Here is a 20,348-nt window from a genome sequence, read left to right as displayed (position 1 = left end):
GGTCAGCACTTTCCATCTTTATAAGAACAGAATTATGCACTTGTTTACAAGTTACACTGAGAGACCATCTAAGTATTTTGTTTATTCTCTTGTTGACTTGTTCTAACTGGTAAACACTTTTATTTTTATTTCTCCACATTACTAATTGTGCTTATTGCCTTCCAATAACAGCAAATAATGGAAAAAAAATGACAGTGTGATCACAACAAATAGAGAGGAAATTACATTACTCACTCTTGTCTATCACAGTGTTAAATGTCAACATCAACTTACAGCATAATGAAAATATTTTGTAGCAAAGGTTTTATAAATCTCATTGTGGCAAAACAATTGTAAAGTATTTTTCATTAGAGGTTTTATTAGAGGCAGAGATAATTTATAGATTAGGCCATAATCAAGAGGTGGTTTTTTTATTAGGAGTTTTTTGTCTGTCAAAAGCAGTAAAACAAGAATTTTCTTTAATATAATGATTAAAACAGAAAACATATGAAAAGTGATGTAGTGGAGGAAAAAAAAGCCTGTATGTTTCACCCAGTGTAACCCTTCTTTTTAGTGACCCCTACTGTTCACAAAGGAAAGTAATTGTTACCAAGACAACTAGTATTCAGCTGCTTGACCATTTGGGTCTATTTTCTTTCCCTCTCTTATTCAAAATAGATACTTTAAAAACACCACTCCCAAACTGCAGGTACTTTAATAGTCAACAAATCACCATCCACACAAATAATAATTTCCTATATACATATTTCATATATTTTGTACTGGATTAGCAGAAGTCAGTCTGCAGAATGAAGTATAGTGCCCCTCCCTCGCCCACATATTTGAGTGTGGGCAACAAGAGCTGGAGGAAAGAGATGAAACATGCTTAGAAAAATGGCTGTATAGGGAAATCTTGCTATTTTTTTAGAGCTGCATTCACATGAATTGTGAAGAAGGGCTGGAGGGAGGCTGAGGATTCCACAGAGGGGAGACAAATCAGAGAGCAGCAGGGAAACTGGTGCCATTCTAGATGGTCAGAAGAGAAGGAAGAGCTGCTGGGAACAGGGTACAGGCTGGGAAGAGAGTGAATGGGTTTCACATATGTTTAGGACAATGCTAAGAAGCTAGGGAAAGGAAGGAATATGTTTGGAAGAAATAGAATCATAGAATGGTTTGGGTTGAATGGGACCCTAAAGATCATCTAGTTCTGACCTCTCCACCATGGGCTGGGAACCTTTCACTAGCCTGATCCAGCCTGATCTTGAACACCTTCAGGGATGGGGAGTCCACAACCTCTCTGGACAACCTTCCAGTGCCTCACCATTCTTACAGTAAAGAATTTCTTCCTAATATCTAGCCTCCTTCAGCTTAAGGTCATTCCCCTTTGTCCTATCACTTGTGAAAAGTCTCCCTCCATAAATGTGATAATATTGTTTCAGATTACTGGTGGCCAAGGAGTTCTGAAAAATCTACCTCAGCATCTCTGCAGATCCTGCTGTCTTCAACTTCCAACCAGCCACCTGTAGCTAAGCTGAGTGTCATTGCTTTCCAATTATTTATATTTACACAGATTTGCATCCTTAAAAAAAAGTAAAATTAAATTTCAAAGGTATGAACCATGAGAACCAGTAACTCTCAAAGTGTGTAAGAGATAGAATTTTAATTATGGTGTTAGATCTCCTGGAAAACTAGCTCACTGCCCTGCCATTGAAGTCTGCAGCATGACCCATAAAGGCAAGAGCATAGCTGTATGCATTTTAAAATACAAACACTCAAATATACACTTAATTTATACATGATCAAATATTCCTTCTTAGACCAGGCACTGCCATTTTGTTCAATGTTCATAGACTGCACACTGAGGAGCTGTGAAGGCCAAGGCTGCTGTCCATTGAGCTGCAGCTGCTCGGTTTCTGTGTACTGCTATAGCCTCAAATGATGTAAAGATACAATCTGTTATGCCATTTATAGGAATTCAAAAATTATGAAAAATAGAATATTATATTATGTCTTGATGTTAAATACCTTAAAGTAAGGGAATATGTCCTACATTCAACCCTCTTTTCAGGTTCATACAAAATTCTTAAACATGATGCTTAATTATTCTTTCTACTGCTGTATTTGTTCATAAACTGCTGTAAATGCAATTTTGGGGACTGATCCAATATTCTCCATCATCTAGATGGCACTAGGAAACAAAAGCCAAGGAATTAGAGACAGATTACAATTTCATTTTACGCTATCAATTACTAGGTGATTTCTTTGCATGTTTTTATTCAGTAATGCTAACCTGTGTGCTAATATGTGGTCCATCGAATAGTTTTCAAATGCTTACTCAGTGACAATTGTAAGGTTTCTTACCCATGGGGATTGGTATTGTCTGAGGAATAATTTGAATGAGATTACAGTAAATTACCATTTTGGAAAATAAAATACCCTCCAGTATTAACTAAGAATTGACCTTCTTATATATTTCTCTCCCAATCTTTAATATTCCCAATGGGAATACTACCAAGCAACAGTTCTCTTCCTTTAAGATTTGTTTTGACTTCAATATCTGAAGGACAGAATAGATTGCTGTGTGTTTTTCAGAAGATGTACTTCTGTTGCTTCTGAATTAGTCTGGGTAAGAGCTTTCCCGTCATAACTTATTATCACAGAATCTCACATACGATAGTGTTCTTGATCCATTAGAAGGGGAACAAATACTTTTGCTTTCATGAGAGCTAAGTGCTATAGGAATAACAAACAATTCTGTGATGTTCTGCATAATTGGATTTAGTGTTCCTTCAAGAGATTGCTGTGAAGCTGTCTATAATACACTTTTGGTCTTCTGGATGATTCTAACCTTGCATAAATTTGAGTTGACAAAATATGCAGTACTTTTTACAGCTACACATAGAGAATAATCATTTCATTTTTGGCAGAAGCTCAGAAGCTGAGAACTGCTGTTTCTTATCTTAGGTTATCAATACAGGTTTACTATCCATTATGAAGTTAGTACAGGTAAATGGTTAAGACCATTTTAGTAGTCAATCTAAAAAGTCTTGCTAGCAAAGGCTGTATGATGCTCTAGTAACCCTGTGTGCTACAGCACTCAAGAAGCAGATATTTCCTGTTTGCTAAGAGTAATTCAAGTGTTTTACTGTTTGAGCTTGCACAGTGTAAGAACCCATTACCATACACTGAGCTACTTTCAATGCTGTTGACTGAAATTAAATATTACAACAAAATATTGGGCATTTTAAGAGTAAATTTAAATTTCCCTATATTTTATTTGCATATGTATACATTTAAATGGTTATTTATTTCATTTTGGAGTTTTTCATTCTGTACATGTGCTAACAGCTGAGACTTATTTTGCCCGTGAACACAGTTCCTGATGGTAAACCTATATCCTTACTTGTTTGCAGAATGTATAATGAAACAGTGGCATGCTGGCTCTCTGAACTTCAGTAATATTTTAATCTATGCAGGGATCTGAATGAAATATTAAAGAGGATGATAGTATAATTTTTTCCTGTGTTGATACTACAAAAAAATAATCTTATAAATATTTCACTTTAGCACTACAAACATAATGAAAAATACATGTATGTTTACCGATAGTAAACTATTTCTCCTTCAGTTATTCAAAGAGTAAATTTAGTATGTCCACATTTAACTGTTACTCTCAGTAATCCTTATTTACACAGTCAGCACACAATTCTGGTCATGCATGAGTGTACATTGTCAGTTCTAAATACAAAGAAAAATCTTTTGACTCTTATTTGTCACTGTGGGGTTTAGGACAGAAACCACAAAGAAGCAGTGCATAGTGCCCATACACAGTTACAAACAGTCTCTCAATTATTTTTTGCTTTGGTACAAATTTATTATATTTATTATATGTGCCTTTCAGCGTCATAGTAGTTAAAGCTAAACTCATTTTTACATTCACATTACCCTGCTTGGTGGCCACAGTAGCTGTAACTCAGCAAGGTGCTTAATTATATTTCACATTTTAAAGATAAGAATTCTCTAGAATTATTCAGCCTAGAAACTCTACCTGCATGACTTACATTGTTCCACCTAGCATCATCATCATTAATATCTTAATACAAACATAGAGATAGGAAATTATTTATTCACATAAAGTTTGTTTTGATACCAATATATTTCACTACAGCAAGGTAAGGAGTTGGTGGCTTCAGATAAAGGCAGGAAGGGAGAAAGAAATGATAAGACTATCTTTGCATCTAGAAAGACTCTGATTCCCCAAGAATCAGAAGTTCACATCAGTAAGCTACCTTAACTTTTCAAAGAAGATGCATTGAGTACTATATTTCAATTATTTTCAAATTACACCATTATAAATTAAAAACTACTGTTCTTCACAGACTATAAGGAGCTCATGCTTCTCCTCCTTAGAGAACATGCTAAAGCAATGTTTCCCCAACATAATCAGTTTATGATACACACTGGCAGGATGCCATCTCCAGAACGTATGCCTGCGTGACAATGGCACAATAGTAGTGTTTGCATAATCTACAAGTTCTTCAAGATCCTTTGCAACAAATGTCAGTATACGCCTCTAAAAGATTTTTTATTTTTTACCCCAGATTTATAGAGAATTGATTTCTAAATTATGTGCATCTATTATTGAACTAGGTGAGACTGATGAACAATCAGACTGTCTTGTGTAGCACTGAGGTCTAAGATTGCACCACAGAGCTGAGAAACTGATGTCAGAGGCAGAAACATCAGTCAAAACCTGCCTTTCATAAGGACTACACAGCATGGGGTCTATTCTGCTCCTCACTGCACATGGGGATGGATTCATGGGCATTTTGGGCCCCTTCTCAGCTTGGATTCTGCTGTTCTTAAGGCAAGTAAACACTCACTACTTCCCTGGAATGCCAGCAGCATCATCTGTTGCTGTAACACACATGCAGACATTTACTGAACACACCATTTTTAGAGCACTTCTAACCAATTTGAAGAAAGGATTATTAGCATTAAAGAGCTGAGCACATGATCAGGGCCAATTACAACAGTCATTTTACAAGTATTATAAAAGAGGCCCTTCCATCTTGCATTTCCTGCTGGAATCTTTATGGCCAACATCAGATTTATAACCTGCAGTATAGGGTCAACATCATACAATAAAATCTAAATAATGAACACCCTTAATCATGAACAGTGTTTCCAGAAGTTTCCAAATGTCACTTTTAACAGGAAATATACAATCCATCTAATGCTCCTTCTCTTAAATGTCACAGTACTGTAAAATGGTAAAAATACAAACATCTACTTGTTTAGTAGATGTTAGTAACAGAATACTACATGAAATACAGTAAAATGATAGAGTCTACAATGATCCACATACCCCAAGTTACAGGTACTTCATATTGCTAGCTTCTGTTACACTCTTATGCTCTTAAAAATGAGATCTCTAAAGCTGATTGATCAAATTAGACTTAATTAAATTAGACTAATAGAAAAATAAATATTTGGTAAATATTCCATGTCTTAATAGCAAGATATAACAGAAATTTTTTAGTATACATATATAGAATATGCCTATTGTATTCCAGTCCTGGAGCCTGAGGAAAAAGTAATGTCCTAAACTGCACAGAACATACAACTCATGAAACCATGGGCATATCCTTAAATTCACCAGAGTTAAACCCGGCAGTGTGAAAAAATGAAGTAGTTTTCATTTAGATTCACAGATCCAATATCACTCCAAAAAGAGTATAAAATATTTTGGGGAAAAATCTGTCTTAGCAACATACTAATTCAGAGAGTGGACAAAACTATAATAGGCAATAAACCATCTTTTGAGTCTTATACTCATTAAGATTAAAAAATAATATTTGATTACTTGCAAATTATTTAGCATTGCAGAATAAAGGATATCCTGCTAACCAAGGATAAATTAAAGAAATTAATTAGGCTGCCATAAAAAAAATAAGATAGCATTTTTCCTAATCACTCCCTCCCAGAAAACCCTCTCTGCATTAAAATAAATACCACACAGCATTTTTAAATCGATGACAAATGAAAACCAAGAGTTAAAAATAACTTTTAACTACCATTCTAAGATATTTTTGTTGAAAGCCTTTTTTTTTCCACAAACACTAGACATTAGTTACAAGGAAAAATTGCTTGCTTCTGGGTGAAGAGAGGGGGAGAACACCATCATTTGAAAACTGACTTTATAATTTTGTTCAGAAGTTTGTATCCAACGTATTATAGTAGAAAGGGTCACTTAGCACAATAATGCAGGAAAGAGAAAAATATAAATATAAAGCTAGAATTCCATAAATCTTATTTCATTGTGAATTTAAAAAATTATTAAAATTTATGGAGAGATTCTCTGTGGTTTTCCTGAGAATAATACATAATGAAAAAATTAAGGCTCACAAGAAAATATGGTGATCATGTGACTTCATGACATACTTTCACTGTGATATTAATTCTACTAATTTTATTCCAAAAGTAAGCATAAAGATATTCTTTCAAAATATATCAATGTTTAATTACTCTAAAAACCTTTAGCTGTCAGGTCAAGGCTAGCACTACCAAAAATTGTAGCTATGGTCATGATACTGTAAATAAGGAAGAAATGGATTGAAGAAATTTCTTCCTAACTTTAAATCTGATTTATTCATCTCAAATTCTTGAGGTTGAATTGGTGCCCAGTGGTGGTAGAAATTCACCATGATAATAACAACGGCAAGACCTGTGAAGCGAATTTTTTGTTGGTACTTTAATAGTTTTTCCTTTTTCAGAAGCACATGTAGTCATTTTGCATTTACACAAAAGTTTTCTAACAATCAGGCTCCTCTAGCTAATATGACCATATTTAAATTCAATAATAAAATCCCTCTTCTTTCAGAGAGTTCTCACAGTTAGGCTGTTTTTTTAGTGACCACTTATCCTCTATCTTTATTCTACTACCTGGTAATATTTTCTATTCAAAACATTAGATGTCATATCTAAAATTATTAAATTATTTATCCAAAGACATGGATGAATGGACATAATCTTCAATGTTTGCTTGTCAAAAGTGTTATCTGAAAGACAATATGACATAATGTATGCAGTAAGAAATAAGAGAGAAAGACACAGTTGCTAGCACTGAAAAATAATCTATCAGATGGATGGGTGAAGTGTCTTAAGTCATAGAGCCCTGTCATTTTCAGAGTCAGATGTCTTAATTAGCAGGACTTGCCCTTTCAAAGACATCTGCCTGTGCAAGAAAGAGCTTCCCTAATCTTTGCTTTGCATAATAATCTAATCACTCACACAGAAGGTGGGAGATGTAAGTACTTGACTTCTCTTCCAGCTTGAAGGAATTCAGACCTACACCTCCAGTTTCTCAAGAGAGTGGCCTAAATAACTGAAGGAAAACACAAAGGCACAGAAAGAAGAAAAAAAAGCCCAATCTGAACTTTACAGCTCTGAGCTTATCCTGAGAGAGACCTAGCTTACAGAGCCCACTCCCATGACCATATATTTTATTTTTAAGCAACGATTGTGTGACACAAAATGCAGCAGATGCACTCTGATCATGATCTTGCAATACAAACTATTGGCCCCAGCATTAGTCACCTTTCTGTTTCTGAATGAAAGCTGCTGTGGCTGCCTTGTTTCGTGTTGAAGTCAGCGCTGTTCTTGCTTACAAGTCCAAAACTGAAAGGCATTGTTAGGTATCTACAGTTAGAATACAGGTCCTAGCACATAGTTAGGTGTGTGGATTGAACAGTTTGGTGCTGGTGGATGCAGGCAGCAAAAGCTCATAGCCTTGTAAATGCAAATCCCAAAATGTTCGGCAGAGGTATATCCGCCTGTTAGCCTTGCAAACCTAAATGTTCTTTCTGTTCCTCATATTTTCAGGTTATTCCACACCAACAAAAGTCCATGTTCTCTGAGCTTGGAAATCACAAGTAATGCCTGGAATCTTCCACTCTCAGTCTTAAGTAATTGCTGGTTATATCTTGAGCACTATTTCATGCAGTCACTTCATTGACATGCTATACTTACTAACAGATGGCTTATACTGAGGCTGCACAGTAAATTACAAGGTTTGCTCATGTTTTTAAAAGATGTAATACCTTCTATTTTTCAGCAATCATAAGCAGTGCACATGAATGAACTATGCCATTAAAACCAGGATTGATAGGAGGCTGGAGAGCACAGCAAATGATATTAAAACCAATTTTGACATCAATCCTACCTCTCATTTATTGCATCTCAAGAAAAAGTAATAACCACTGTGACAAATATAGGTGAGTCCTCCAACAAGAGACAATGAATCCCATTCTATGTAAGAGGCAGAATCACAGAGAAAAATAAAGGTGAAGTCAAAATAGTAAAATTATTCCAGAGGAGTCACTGAGAACTCTGGAGCTGGCATTATGTTTGAAATTTGCAGATACTTTTTTTCACACCTCAATTACTGCATATAATTCCCAAATTAAGCACCATCATCCGTGAAAGGATCACAGATTTTTTTAATTACTTTGCTAAATATTTACAAGTTTCTCTTTAATAGAAAGATCTCATTTTTGCTATTTTTTTACACCCTGATTTAGAAAATTCTAATTAAACAGCAAGTCCTTCAAAACAAACAAACTCACTTCAAGAATTCATGATATAATGTCTTGCACATGTAGTAACTTTATCAGATATATCTTAACAACTATTGTTGTGAATGCTGGGAGCTTCTGTCCTTGGTAAGGAATGAATTGAGGAGGAGCTGGGACTATGGAGACAGGCAGAGTGAAATGAGTATGGGGAAGCATGAAGAACTGATCAGAAGATCAAAAACTGAGGTGACAGAGCCCAGTAAAAAATGCAGAATGCATGGAAAGAGGCAAGTTCATGCGCTAGCAGAAAAGTAGGGGCCGTTTTTAAAAGTAAGGGCCACTTTTGCCTCAGATACTTGAGGGCACACCACAGCCTTGGTGGACAGAGACACTAGTGCACACCTTTCCTTTGTCACTATCTTTTTAACTCACAACCAGGAGACATTTGAATTATCCTGTGCAACAGCACAGATAAACACTGTCACCTGGTCATTTAGAAGACGAAAGAGTGGAAAAAGAACATTGAACTGCATGAAAAGGCAATGGAGAAAAATTGTCCCTAAAGTAAAAATATTATAAAGGAGGAGACTTTTTTCCCCCTTTTCCACTCCTTATCTCTCTAGTTCACACTTTCTTTCCAATCTCTTTTGGAAACAGCTCTAAGAATAGCCCTTAGAACAGCCTCCAAATGCTTAAAAGCAGGGACTACCACTTGATTCCTTGCCTGCACAGAGCATGACAAATATGAGGTCCCTGCATCACTGCCCCATTATTTTTGTGCTAGGTTTTCAACAGCCCTGTGCAGCTTCTGCTTAAACCAAGAAGAAACAGACAGATGATGCTATAATTTCTATGTATAAAATAATAGCAAACACATGAAAAAATTACCACAGATTAGCAGCTCATATTTATTTCTTTCAGACAGGAGAGAAATGTAATACAGTCACTGATTTTATGTGAACTTGACTGCAGTACCACCCTTTTTGCAGAACGACTTAATGGTATATCAACTCTAAATGGACCATTTTTTGTATAGGGATATAAACACAGTTGGGAGCTGAAGATTATCACTTGCACCTTAAGGTGAGCAAGCATGTATGGTAGAGGGAAAGTTGATGTTGAGTTAGAGGATGAAATGATTATAACTTGCATACAAACTAGGTATGCATCAGCCAATAGATTGCTTATTTTCCTTACTGATTATAGTTTGCATTGATCTTATGTGTATCTCAGCTCCTTAGATAAAAATGCTCTGAGTTGAGCTTATAAAATAAACCCAGAAAAGTTTCTATGATTCATCTCTTCACTGCTGTTGCTACAGCTAGACTGATCAACTTGGACTCTGTTAGCCATGTACTGAAAGCTCATTTACAAGCCATTAAATTCACCCTCATTTGACCTGCCCAATTCTGTTTGGCAACCCTTAGGTTGGCCTTGTTCAACCCCAAAAGTACAGCAACAGAAAAAAGACTAGTGCTAGAGGGCAAAGGCTGTGGTTCTCCCTCTCCTGCAGTGCTATCTCTCCAAGAGATGTGCTTCCATCCGTGTAGGGATGCAGCAGAGGTAGTACATAAAAAGCATGTCAAAGCATGATATTTTCCTCAGGCATAGTAATACTACATGATACTGAGGAACTGGAGGCTTTTGGAATTTGGTGCTTATGAAAGATGGAACTGATATGGCAGTTTCAGTGACTGAATACTTATACTTGTGAAAGATTCTGTAGATATTTTCAGAGCTTCAAATACCTAACTTTTGCAAGCATGGGTAAGAATATGTATTTGCACACACAACTAAGGAGAGAGAACAAGCAAACAAACAAACACACATGTCCATTTTTCTCAGTGATTTGACTATTTCCAAATTCAACACATTTTCACCTGCTTCCTTTTCCTAAAGTGATTCTCAAGTGGTGAGAAGTGTCCAGAATGATTTCCACGCTTTGCTGGCTCTAATAAGTTACAAAGAAGAATAACATCTCAGTGTCTCACTAATAGTGGGTGGGCTGAAAAAGGTGATTATCATAACACTGAGCAACTTTTAGATTGATCTAGTTTATCAGTAATAAGGCAGAATGGGTCTAGGACATAACCATCACACAAATTGCCTGGCTGCGCTCGACATCAGCACAGAGAACAAGGACGTGCTGTTTGGTGTGATAATGTAGTGCAGGTCACTCTAATCTTTTCCAGGCTTGTATAATTTACCCTACAAATTTATTCTTTCAGCAGGAATACACCGTGGGTTATAAGAAAAACAGGCATCTGTTTACACACTGCATTCATGTCACATACCCGTAACAACTTCCGCACATTCAATCTCGACAGGTCTGAATTTGCAGTTATATATAGTGAGCTGACAAATTACTCCCAGTGGTTAAGAGTTAAATAAAAGAGATTTTGAAAAAAGTAAAAAAATAGGGCTCATTTCTTCATAGGATCATAATTTGATAGAACAACATGCAGGGTTGAATCAGCCTGCATTATTCTTACATGGCACAACATTTACTCTGGTTTTGAATTTGCAGTTCATCCCGCTGAGACTTTTCAGTTTCCCATTGAGATTTTCAGTGGAAAAATGGTTAACCTATTAAAATTACAATGCAGTATTAGCTGAAGAAAAGTTTGTCCTCTATCCCACTGTGAATGTAGCTGTGCAATAATAGTAACATCTATTTCTGATGTCTGGATAACTTGTCCCTCTGCATGTAGGAGACCATTATCCCGTGACTATGTTCTGTTCTCCTGATATAATCTCTTAAATAAAGCTTTACTGTTTACTCTCCTTAATTGAAGTACAATAGAAAAGACATGGCCTCTGAGAAGCTTCACTGCCTTGGAGCTTTGAAGGTGTTTCAAGTTGTCTTTCAGTGTACTTCAAAACATCCTTGATAAAAGAATGAGTGAGGAGGTGGAGCAGGAATTTTACTGACAGTTACATTTTATGCAGAGTTGTAAAAAGTTTACTTAGTTCCCATTCTTCTGCCAACTTTCCCTCTCACTGCTCTGCTAAGGTGTCAAATCCTGTAAAATATTTTTCTTGCAGCTCTTATTTTGTCCCTTTCTGGAGCTGAACATTTCTTTGAACAGATAAACCAAATTTGATTTGTTTGGGGTTTTTTTTGTTTGTTTGTTTGTTTGGGTTTTTTTTTAATCCTTTCAAGGTTAAAATCATCAGAAACTCATTTTAATATAATTTTTAATTTGTTAGTTCTAAAAATGAATCCTCAAACAATGAGGACCAGCCTTGCAGTGACAGATGTATGGACACAGAGACTTGATACTGGTAGATGTTTTACCTTGGATCTGAATTTTATAGAACTTATATTTAACAGTCCTCTGCACCCAGGAATAAAGAAAAAAGAAGAAAACCATTAGGACACAGTCTAAAATAGAAACTCATAGCAACGATAACCAGTACATGGCTACAAAAGTATCAATTAACTATGTATGTAGGCTGAGTAAGAAAAATGAGAAATTACTCACTGGTAAGAAAATGCTGGGAAGTAGGGCCAAAATCCCTGTGAGCTTCATGCAGTTGCCTGATGCGCTCATCAATGGCCACCTGTTAAGAGAGGAGAAAAAAAAAAAGATTCTTTTCTAAACAAGTAACAAACAGAAATTATATTCAGATAGTTGGGTTTTTTTATTAGTGAACATTCAGTTTAAAATAAATAAGTTCCTGCAACAATCGTTACCCCTCAAGGTCTGACTGGAATTTAATGTGTCTTATTGGAAGGAAAGGAGTTAAAAAAAAAAGTTTGGTTTTTGGAGGTTCCCCCCATCTCTAACTGATGCTAGAACAAGTTGAAAAGGCTGATAAGTAACAGTATAGAAAATTGACCTGACTTTATGCACCCGAAAAGAGTATTACTGCTGCTTGCCAATAATGAAGTCAAAACATCCATCTGTTAACATCTTTAAAAAACTACTTCTAAAGCACTTTTGAAAGTATACTAGTATCAATCAGCATGTGAAAAATAATCTCTTTTAATGTGGATGGGATAACAGAGTGCTGAAATGACATTGACCAAGGAGCTGCTGTTACAAACATTTCTCTGTTCTTTTAATCAGTCAAATCATAGCCCCTCAACCCTTTCCCTGGAATAGCCCTTTGAAGAACATGTTTTTCCTAACATTTTGTTGGGTTGGTGTACTGCATGAAAACAGAGACATGAGTTGTAAAATTGGTATTATTTTTTTCCCTCGAAAATCCCAGTCAAGGAGCCAAAAGAGGGTGGTTATGAAAAGATTCCATAGTGTATGAATGACATCTACCAGCACTTTTACAGCCTATATGCTAAAAGGATGTAATCATAAAGTTAGACCTAAGAACAGGATTAGGTAAAGCAAGAAAAAGTGTTTGCAAGTAATGATAGAATATTTTTGAAATACATTAAGTAAAACAGCTGATAGGAAGAAGATTCCTTTAATTTAAATATTGCCTGTAAGAAAAAGTGTTCCATCAACACTGGCACAGCAGAAGGTAAAAGCGATTCATCTTTTAATTGGCCTAATTGTGAGATACATAACAAGGAAACAAATAGGTTGTACAAATAAAAAGCAATCCACATTTTAATAGTTTCAGGGATTTTTTTTTGGTTGGTAGTAGGAAGGAATAATTGTATAATGACTTGGCATGATACAGTCAGAAAGGAAAAATAATGATAGGATTGACCAGCTCTTTGATATGACTGTTTGCCAAATAACCCCTAGAGCCCAAAATCTTGTTTAAGTAAGCAACAGGAATTTATCAACAGGACATGATTGCTTTGCTTACAGTTTTAAAACTAACACCATAAGCCCAAATGCCCCTTTCCTTTCTTTCCTCGAGCCATTTCCTCAAGCTGCAGGTTCTTCTGCAGCTTTCTCCATTTCTATGTCTTCTCCTCTGGCTTCCCATACTCAGACACTATCAATGTAATTTTTTGTTAGTCTCCCTTGAGCAGCATCTCTCTACACAGCTCAGCTGCAATCACATCCCCATGCAGCCTCTGTTCTTATTTCTACTCTCTCCTTGAATCCAGAATTGCTCCAAGATCAGAATTTATACTGGTAGGTTTAAGGCAGATACATGCTGGCTTAGTCCTATGACCTGTGCTTTTCCTGTTTAATCTTGCTGAGTGCTCAGCTAGACAAAAACTAAGCCTAGGAAGAGGCTGAACTCCGGACAACTTCTGAAACTGTGGGTACAAGAAGGCTGGGTAAAGGACCATTTAAGCCTAGAGGGTATTGCATGGATGGATGTTCTGTTAAGGGATGCTTCATACTAAGGACTGGCTTTGAGCTTGAGTTTACACCTAATTCACAGTACAGATATAAACTAGGGAAGTCTGTAAGTGCATGGAAAACCACAATAGGGCTGCTTCTGGTCATCAGTGTAATTAGCTTAAGAACAAAAGCATTAACTAATGTGATACCATTTTTAACAACGAAACAGCCTTTCAACGAAGACTAGGAAAATAATCTTAAATGTACATAAACACAAGCAAAAAAACCCCCACAACCAACTGGAAGAAATTTTAATGGAATTCCATCGACTCTTTGGAATCCTCTTAAAACTACTTCATAACATACCTGTTTTGTCTTTAGCAAATATCGGTTAATAAATTTTCAGTAAGTCAACTAGGATGGCATGCAGAATCTCTAAAGAGAATGAGAGCTCTACAAATGTGCAGTGGGGAGCAGTATTTCATGCAGGAGAACGTCAACAGCCAACTTGTGGTCAGAAGAGAGTATGGGAACCCTTTGGTGCATGTAACCACTGCCAGCACACAGGCCATACAACTTCTGTGAGTGTGCTAAAACTGAGAATTTCAATCCCTTCAGAATATCGAGGTGACCTTTGAGCTGTACAAAATTATTGAACTAATGATTTTTAGCCATATAGGTACATCAGCAAAATAAAATACCTTACACACTTCAGGGTAAACTTTCAAACTGAACAGCTTTGGATGTGAGCCAGGAAATACCTCTATCTAGAGGTAGATTTTGTCAATACAGAGAAGAATAAAATATTGGGAAATCTTGAGTATTCTTCAGGAATATCACCTGAGAGCACAAAATGTTATTCCATTTGGCTGCCAGGAAATACCACTTACTGATATATTGGCAGACTACCTTTTAGATGCCAAAAGATGAACTCACTGGGGGGGGTAGAGCAAGGAAGATTATTGAAGTCAGTTTCTATTAATTCTACCAAAACTAATATGTGAATGATAAAATAGCAGAAATTGAACCCACAATAACTCAGGTTATGATGAACAATAAAACTCCATCAGAACGATTACTTAGAGTCACAGAAGAATGTGTCTCTGATCCAATAAAATCAGAGCTGGATTCAGCTTTGTGACTTAAACCCTAACTACCTGGAGAAAGAGATCATATCCACATTGTCTTCATCAAAGATTTGTGATTCTTCAAAAAAATCCTCACTGGCATGTAGAATTTTTTCTTATTTTTCATAAACAACCCATAGGTAATTCCCAAATTTTAAATTTTGTTTTGTTTTCTTTCAAGTCAAGTGAAATATGTACCTCCAATATAAGCACAAACAGTATCCTATGTATTTTTGTATGCTATGCTCTGAACCAAGTGCAGTTTTCCTTATTAATAAAATGATGTGGAAAACTGGAGCCTTGTGTGAAGAAAATGGTAAAATTCTCAACCTGATTCAAGCACTCATTTTCCTTGTTTTAAATGGAAGAAAACATATATACTGTTAATGAAGGAATAATTACCTTGTCTGATTTCAGTAGTATCAGCTTAGCCAGAAAAACATGCAAAAAGTAATAATTTTAAAGGTACTATTTATTACCAGCATGTAACATGCAAGATCACATGAAGGGTGAGGTTTGAAGGGACCACAGCGGACTATCTGGTCCAACCTCCATGGGGCGGGACTGTGGACTTGATTTTGTTATCTTTTAGGTAAAACTACAGTATTTCTCCACAAGAAATGTTATTTAAAAGAAAACAACCAATAGATGGGTTTCTAAAAAGTCAGCTATTGCTTTATCTGAATCAAGATATGGGAATTTGGTTTAAAGAGATCAAAGTATTTTTATATCTGATTATGACTTAAACACAAACTTTAGAATTTTCTGTAATTGGGATACTTGAACCATCCCTTTTCTCCACTGAGGATACATGCTTGAAATGATGTGCATTTCCATTATTTATTTAATCTAATTTTTTACATAACATTTATCTTCTTTCAATCATAACAAATGAAGGAACCACAGTAGTGCAGTAAACATACTTGAAGCTGAAGATGGTAATATTAAAAATCCTATACTGATTTTAAGTGATATTGACATAGAACAAAAACAGCTTCTGCTACACAAATTAACAATTAAAAAAAAAAAGTTATTTAAAGTCTTTCTCCTTTAAAGATTTTAGAAACTTTTGATGAAACAAGTTCTGTTTCACCTCATTTGGATGTAGACGTGAACTGAATCTATCTATCTATCTATCTATTTAGCTCAGGTTCGGATAAACAAATTATGACAATAACAAAAGGAAACCTATGTAGTAGTTGTTGAGAATAGTTTGCAACTACTTTACCTAATGTAGGGGTTCAACCTTGACAACATTTGTTATAACAGCTCCACTGAAATCAGAATAAGGATTTGATGGATTTAACTTGGATCTACTACTAAAATTCTGGGGTCTTTTTTTTTTTTTTTTAAAGGGGTTTAGCTGAAAATATTTTTTATAGAAAGCCTTCTTTTGTGTTTATGATCACACTGCAGAGCAGGCCTGGATCAAGAAAAGTGAGTTGTTTGATTCTCAGTATTTTCCATGTTCTCCAGAAGTACTCAACTGTACTGGTGTGCTGTTCAGGTGTGCTGGAGCTGCTGAACTACTCAGAAAGATGTGATGCAGGAAGGAGGAACAACCCCCATCCCATCATGTTTTTGAAGTTGTGCCTGCAAATAATGAGTGTCCTTAACAAAGAGTTATAAAAATGGTCACTCTGTCAATCCATCAGTTTTATAATCTCAGATATACAAATTCCACACTGGAGCAACATAATACTCAGCCTAGGTCTAAGCTGTGGTTTAATCCTGACCCGATCTTGCCCATAGCTTTGATTTTTAACTGAACAAGTTCAGTGGAGGAAACTATCCCTGGGGTACTTATCTCCCAGGCAGGTGAGCTCTGATCACCAGTTTAAACTACTCTGCAAAATGAGCAGCTGCAATGCTGTAGGAGCGGCGGTGACTGGTCAAACATCCCTTTGTGTTCAGCACACTTAAGAGAATTCACATTCAATGAACTTGGCCAGGAATTTATTAAAAGGTTTTATTTTTAAACCTTAAATAGTCACCAAAAAAATGGCTCAAGAAGCTGGTGATCGCGGGCAGTAAGAAAACATCAGGTAAAAAGGGAATGTTGCAGGGGAACATGTGACTGCCTTCACCCTTGTTAACATTGAGGCAATTCAGAAAGAGACTTCTGTGTGTTCCAAATTGTAATTCAAAATTCATTCACTTCTCTGTCATAGTCCTCTGTTTGGACACACCCTTTTATAAAGCTGAAGAACATGGCATACAACAGCACTAAAGTGCTAGTTATCTATTAAATGCCGTGTATCTTGATATATTCAAACAATGCAGAGCTTCTTAAAGAGATCTAGCAGGCAACTGCATTTGGCTTTCCTGGCCAGTGTGAATGTTAACTCTGAAAATGCACATTCTTGAAGAAAAAGAAGCACAGACACCTACAGTTTTTCCTAAATGACACCATAAAAGTCCCTCTTTGCTGTACTGTAGCACAGGTTAGTTCAGCTGCTGCCATGCTAGTGAAACAGATAAAGAGATGCATTATACATTCATCTCTCTGTGTTTGAAAACATTAAAGCCTGTTTCCTGTAAAAAGATTTAATAATTTTCTTCTCAGTCTAATTTCTAAATTGCAATCACATATAATATTTACATTTTTTCTCAAATTATTTTATAAGCAAGGAAATAAAGAAGCTTATTGCAGAAACAGGGTTTAAATGAGCAACTCTCAGTCCCTCGTAGTGTGATCAAGTTTCCATAGCTGAATATAACTGCCAATTTTCTCCTAAGATTAGGCTAGGAAGAGATGTAGGTGCTTCAGAAAAAACAGTGTGAACAGTGAATCAAACTCCATTTTGTTGGTGTGGGTGGATTTCTTTAGAAATATTTTAATTTCCAAGCAAAGCAAGGCAAAAAGTAGCTTTTATTTTTTTTCTTTCTGTGTTTGCTCATCACACTTCATTACATGTCTGCAATTTCTAAATCAAGTTTTATTCTTTCTAGGAAAAAAAAAATAGCTCTTTTCATCTTTGATGGTCATGGAAATTAACAGCAGTTTCTACTACACCTATTTCCAAGACATATCATATTGTCACTGAAAAGACGCAGTGGTGTCTGTGCTATTTTGATAGGGGTTTATTAATACAATAATGGAATAAATATTTAAATTCTCCCTCTTCCTGGCCCATCATTGCTAGGTCTACTGTCATACTAGCCCAATGCTAGATTAAAAGAGAAATTTTTTGTTTTATCCTTAAAAGAAATTGAAACTCTTCCTCACCAGATTTCTCTGGAAGTTCTCACTTCCTAATAAAATATAACCTCTGTAAGCAGATATTAAAACATTTTTCAATCCACCCAGAACACAACTTCAAATAGGGGAGGAAGAATCAGAAAATTATCTATTTTGTCAAATCACTTTCTATTTTAAGATCATTGATGGAAAAGTGAGGAGGTCAGGTAGATACTACCTATCCCTTTCAGTGAAGACAGACATTTACATTTGAGCATAACTTCTTTAAATTACTATTTGTTTGAAACACATCAACGACATAAACTCTTCTGAAGTCAGAATAATAACCTTTTTATGAGGGGCATCTAAGGGCACATGCAGCATAATATATATAGACTCTAATTACACTAATTGCTAATTGTGCCCCCAATACAGGCAACTTATGTGAATATGCGTGAGTAGCAATTTTTACTACTTATTAACATGAGACAGTAGAAATTAGATCACTAGTTTAAGAAAATGCTAAATGTAAGGAGTTAAGACAACTGTTGAATGGCTGGGATTCCATGGAAAAATGGCAAGAAAAGAAGGAAAGATTAGCACTCTCATCAAAACAGCTATATTTAGTGCAGTAGCAAAAAGAACTCCTCTTTTTTCCCCCAAAATTTGCTTCACTAAAGGCCGTTCTCACAAAAAGAAAAGGGCAATTTTCTGTATCAGTGTGCATACACACAATACTTATTAAAATAACACTGCTTTAATTTCCCTACCATATTCATAGCATTTCCACAGCCTCCTGACCTTGACTCCAATCACAGCCAATTTGACTACATATCAAAGGAAACTGGCTTCTACAAGACCCTCTTTAATGTTGCCCAGCAATTCTCCTCCCAAGAGCTGAAAAGCTTCTTTCTTTGCTCTCTCTGACTCAGAGCTGTCAAAGCAGTACGAGAATGTTCTTCACAAATCAATAAACAGGAAGATCTGATCTACTGTACTTCTAATAGCTACTGAATTCAGTCACTCACTGTTCCTTGTATATTAGGAGATAAGAATGGATTTAAATAAGAACGCTTTGTGCCCTTAATGAGGAACAGCAGGGGGGAAAAGGCAATTGATAGTCATTGTTCCCAGCTGCTGAAGTTCAAATTTAAGTCTTGGTATTAACTGAGTTGAAAAAGCAGTGAAGGACAATTAGTTTTCTGGTGGAAAGTTCTGTGGTCTGAAATATTTTGAGAATGTAAAAATAAACAAGAAATGTGCTTATTTTTCACATTAAAGACAAAATAGGTAAGTGCAACATTGTTTGCATGCATTTACAGCTGTTACAAAGACTAAATTCAAATTTCTGGGTCATGGTAGGACTGTACAGTTCAGCAGATTTAAATCTGAGTGACTTTATACAATTCTCCTTTTAGTAAAAAAAATATAAAAAATCCTAAAAACTAGTAGAATACATGTATTGTACCTTGACTGCTTTTTTTTTAATCTTCAGATGAAATAAGAGAGTAAAATGTAATATAAATTTAGGAAACATCTTAAAGCTCTGGGCACAGAGCCTCAGAAAACAGTAAATAAAACAATGATCTCCTTGACTTAATATATCTACTGTGAAAAACCATCCATTGCTTCTTAGGCTTTTGTTTTATAATCCTAGATCAGTGCACTTTAGGCTTTGTGTATTTCTATGCCCAGGGAAAGAAAGGTCTTATAGTTTAAACCACAAAAACATTCAAATTTAGAGAGAATAAACCAGTTGCAAACCACCTGTAATCTGAAGAACAAACATCTTTAGGAAACAAACATCTTTAGGCCATGTTACTGAGAACACAGCTGCGCTGGGCAGGGCACGTCTCAAGGATGAAGGACCACTGCCTCCCTAAGATCTTGCTCTATGGTGAACTTGCCACCGGTTGCTGCAAGAGAGGAGCGCCGAAGAAAAGATACAAGGACTCCTTGAAACAACATCTCAGCCTTGGCCATATTGATCACCATAACTGTTCTACTCTGGCCTCCAACTGGGAGACCTGGACACACACCATCTATAACGCTGCTGATGCTTTTGAGAAAGCACACAGGATCACCCTTGAGGAGAAAAGACATCGCAGAAAGAATCGTGCCTTGAGAATATACCTCCTAAGGAGTCTTTCTGTTGTGCCTTTTGCAACCAGACGTGCCTATCTCGTATTGGCCTTTTCAGCCACCAACATGCTTGTAACAAACGTGGGTAGAGCCCTTCCCAAATCTTCATTCGTGAAGCCCAGCCATGATGATG

General features: G+C 36.0%; 1 protein-coding gene across 7 annotated transcripts in view; it reads right to left on the bottom strand.

The window, feature by feature from the left end:
* The window catches only part of DMD (dystrophin), a 991,087-nt gene that overhangs the window by 115,419 nt on the left and 855,320 nt on the right, over window positions 1-20,348 (bottom strand). For all 7 annotated transcript variants that reach the window (XM_018084043.3, XM_018084032.3, XM_018084034.3 and 4 more), the window contains one exon: window positions 12,041-12,119. In XM_018084043.3, the coding sequence (XP_017939532.3) occupies window positions 12,041-12,119 (79 nt within the window). The remainder of the gene's footprint in view (window positions 1-12,040; window positions 12,120-20,348) is intronic.

Source organism: Manacus vitellinus, unplaced genomic scaffold (genome assembly GCF_001715985.3).
Source record: "Manacus vitellinus isolate BGI_N305 unplaced genomic scaffold, ASM171598v3 scaffold_7_pilon, whole genome shotgun sequence".
Lineage (NCBI taxonomy): Eukaryota > Metazoa > Chordata > Aves > Passeriformes > Pipridae > Manacus > Manacus vitellinus.
This window is presented reverse-complemented; position numbering and strand designations above follow the sequence as displayed.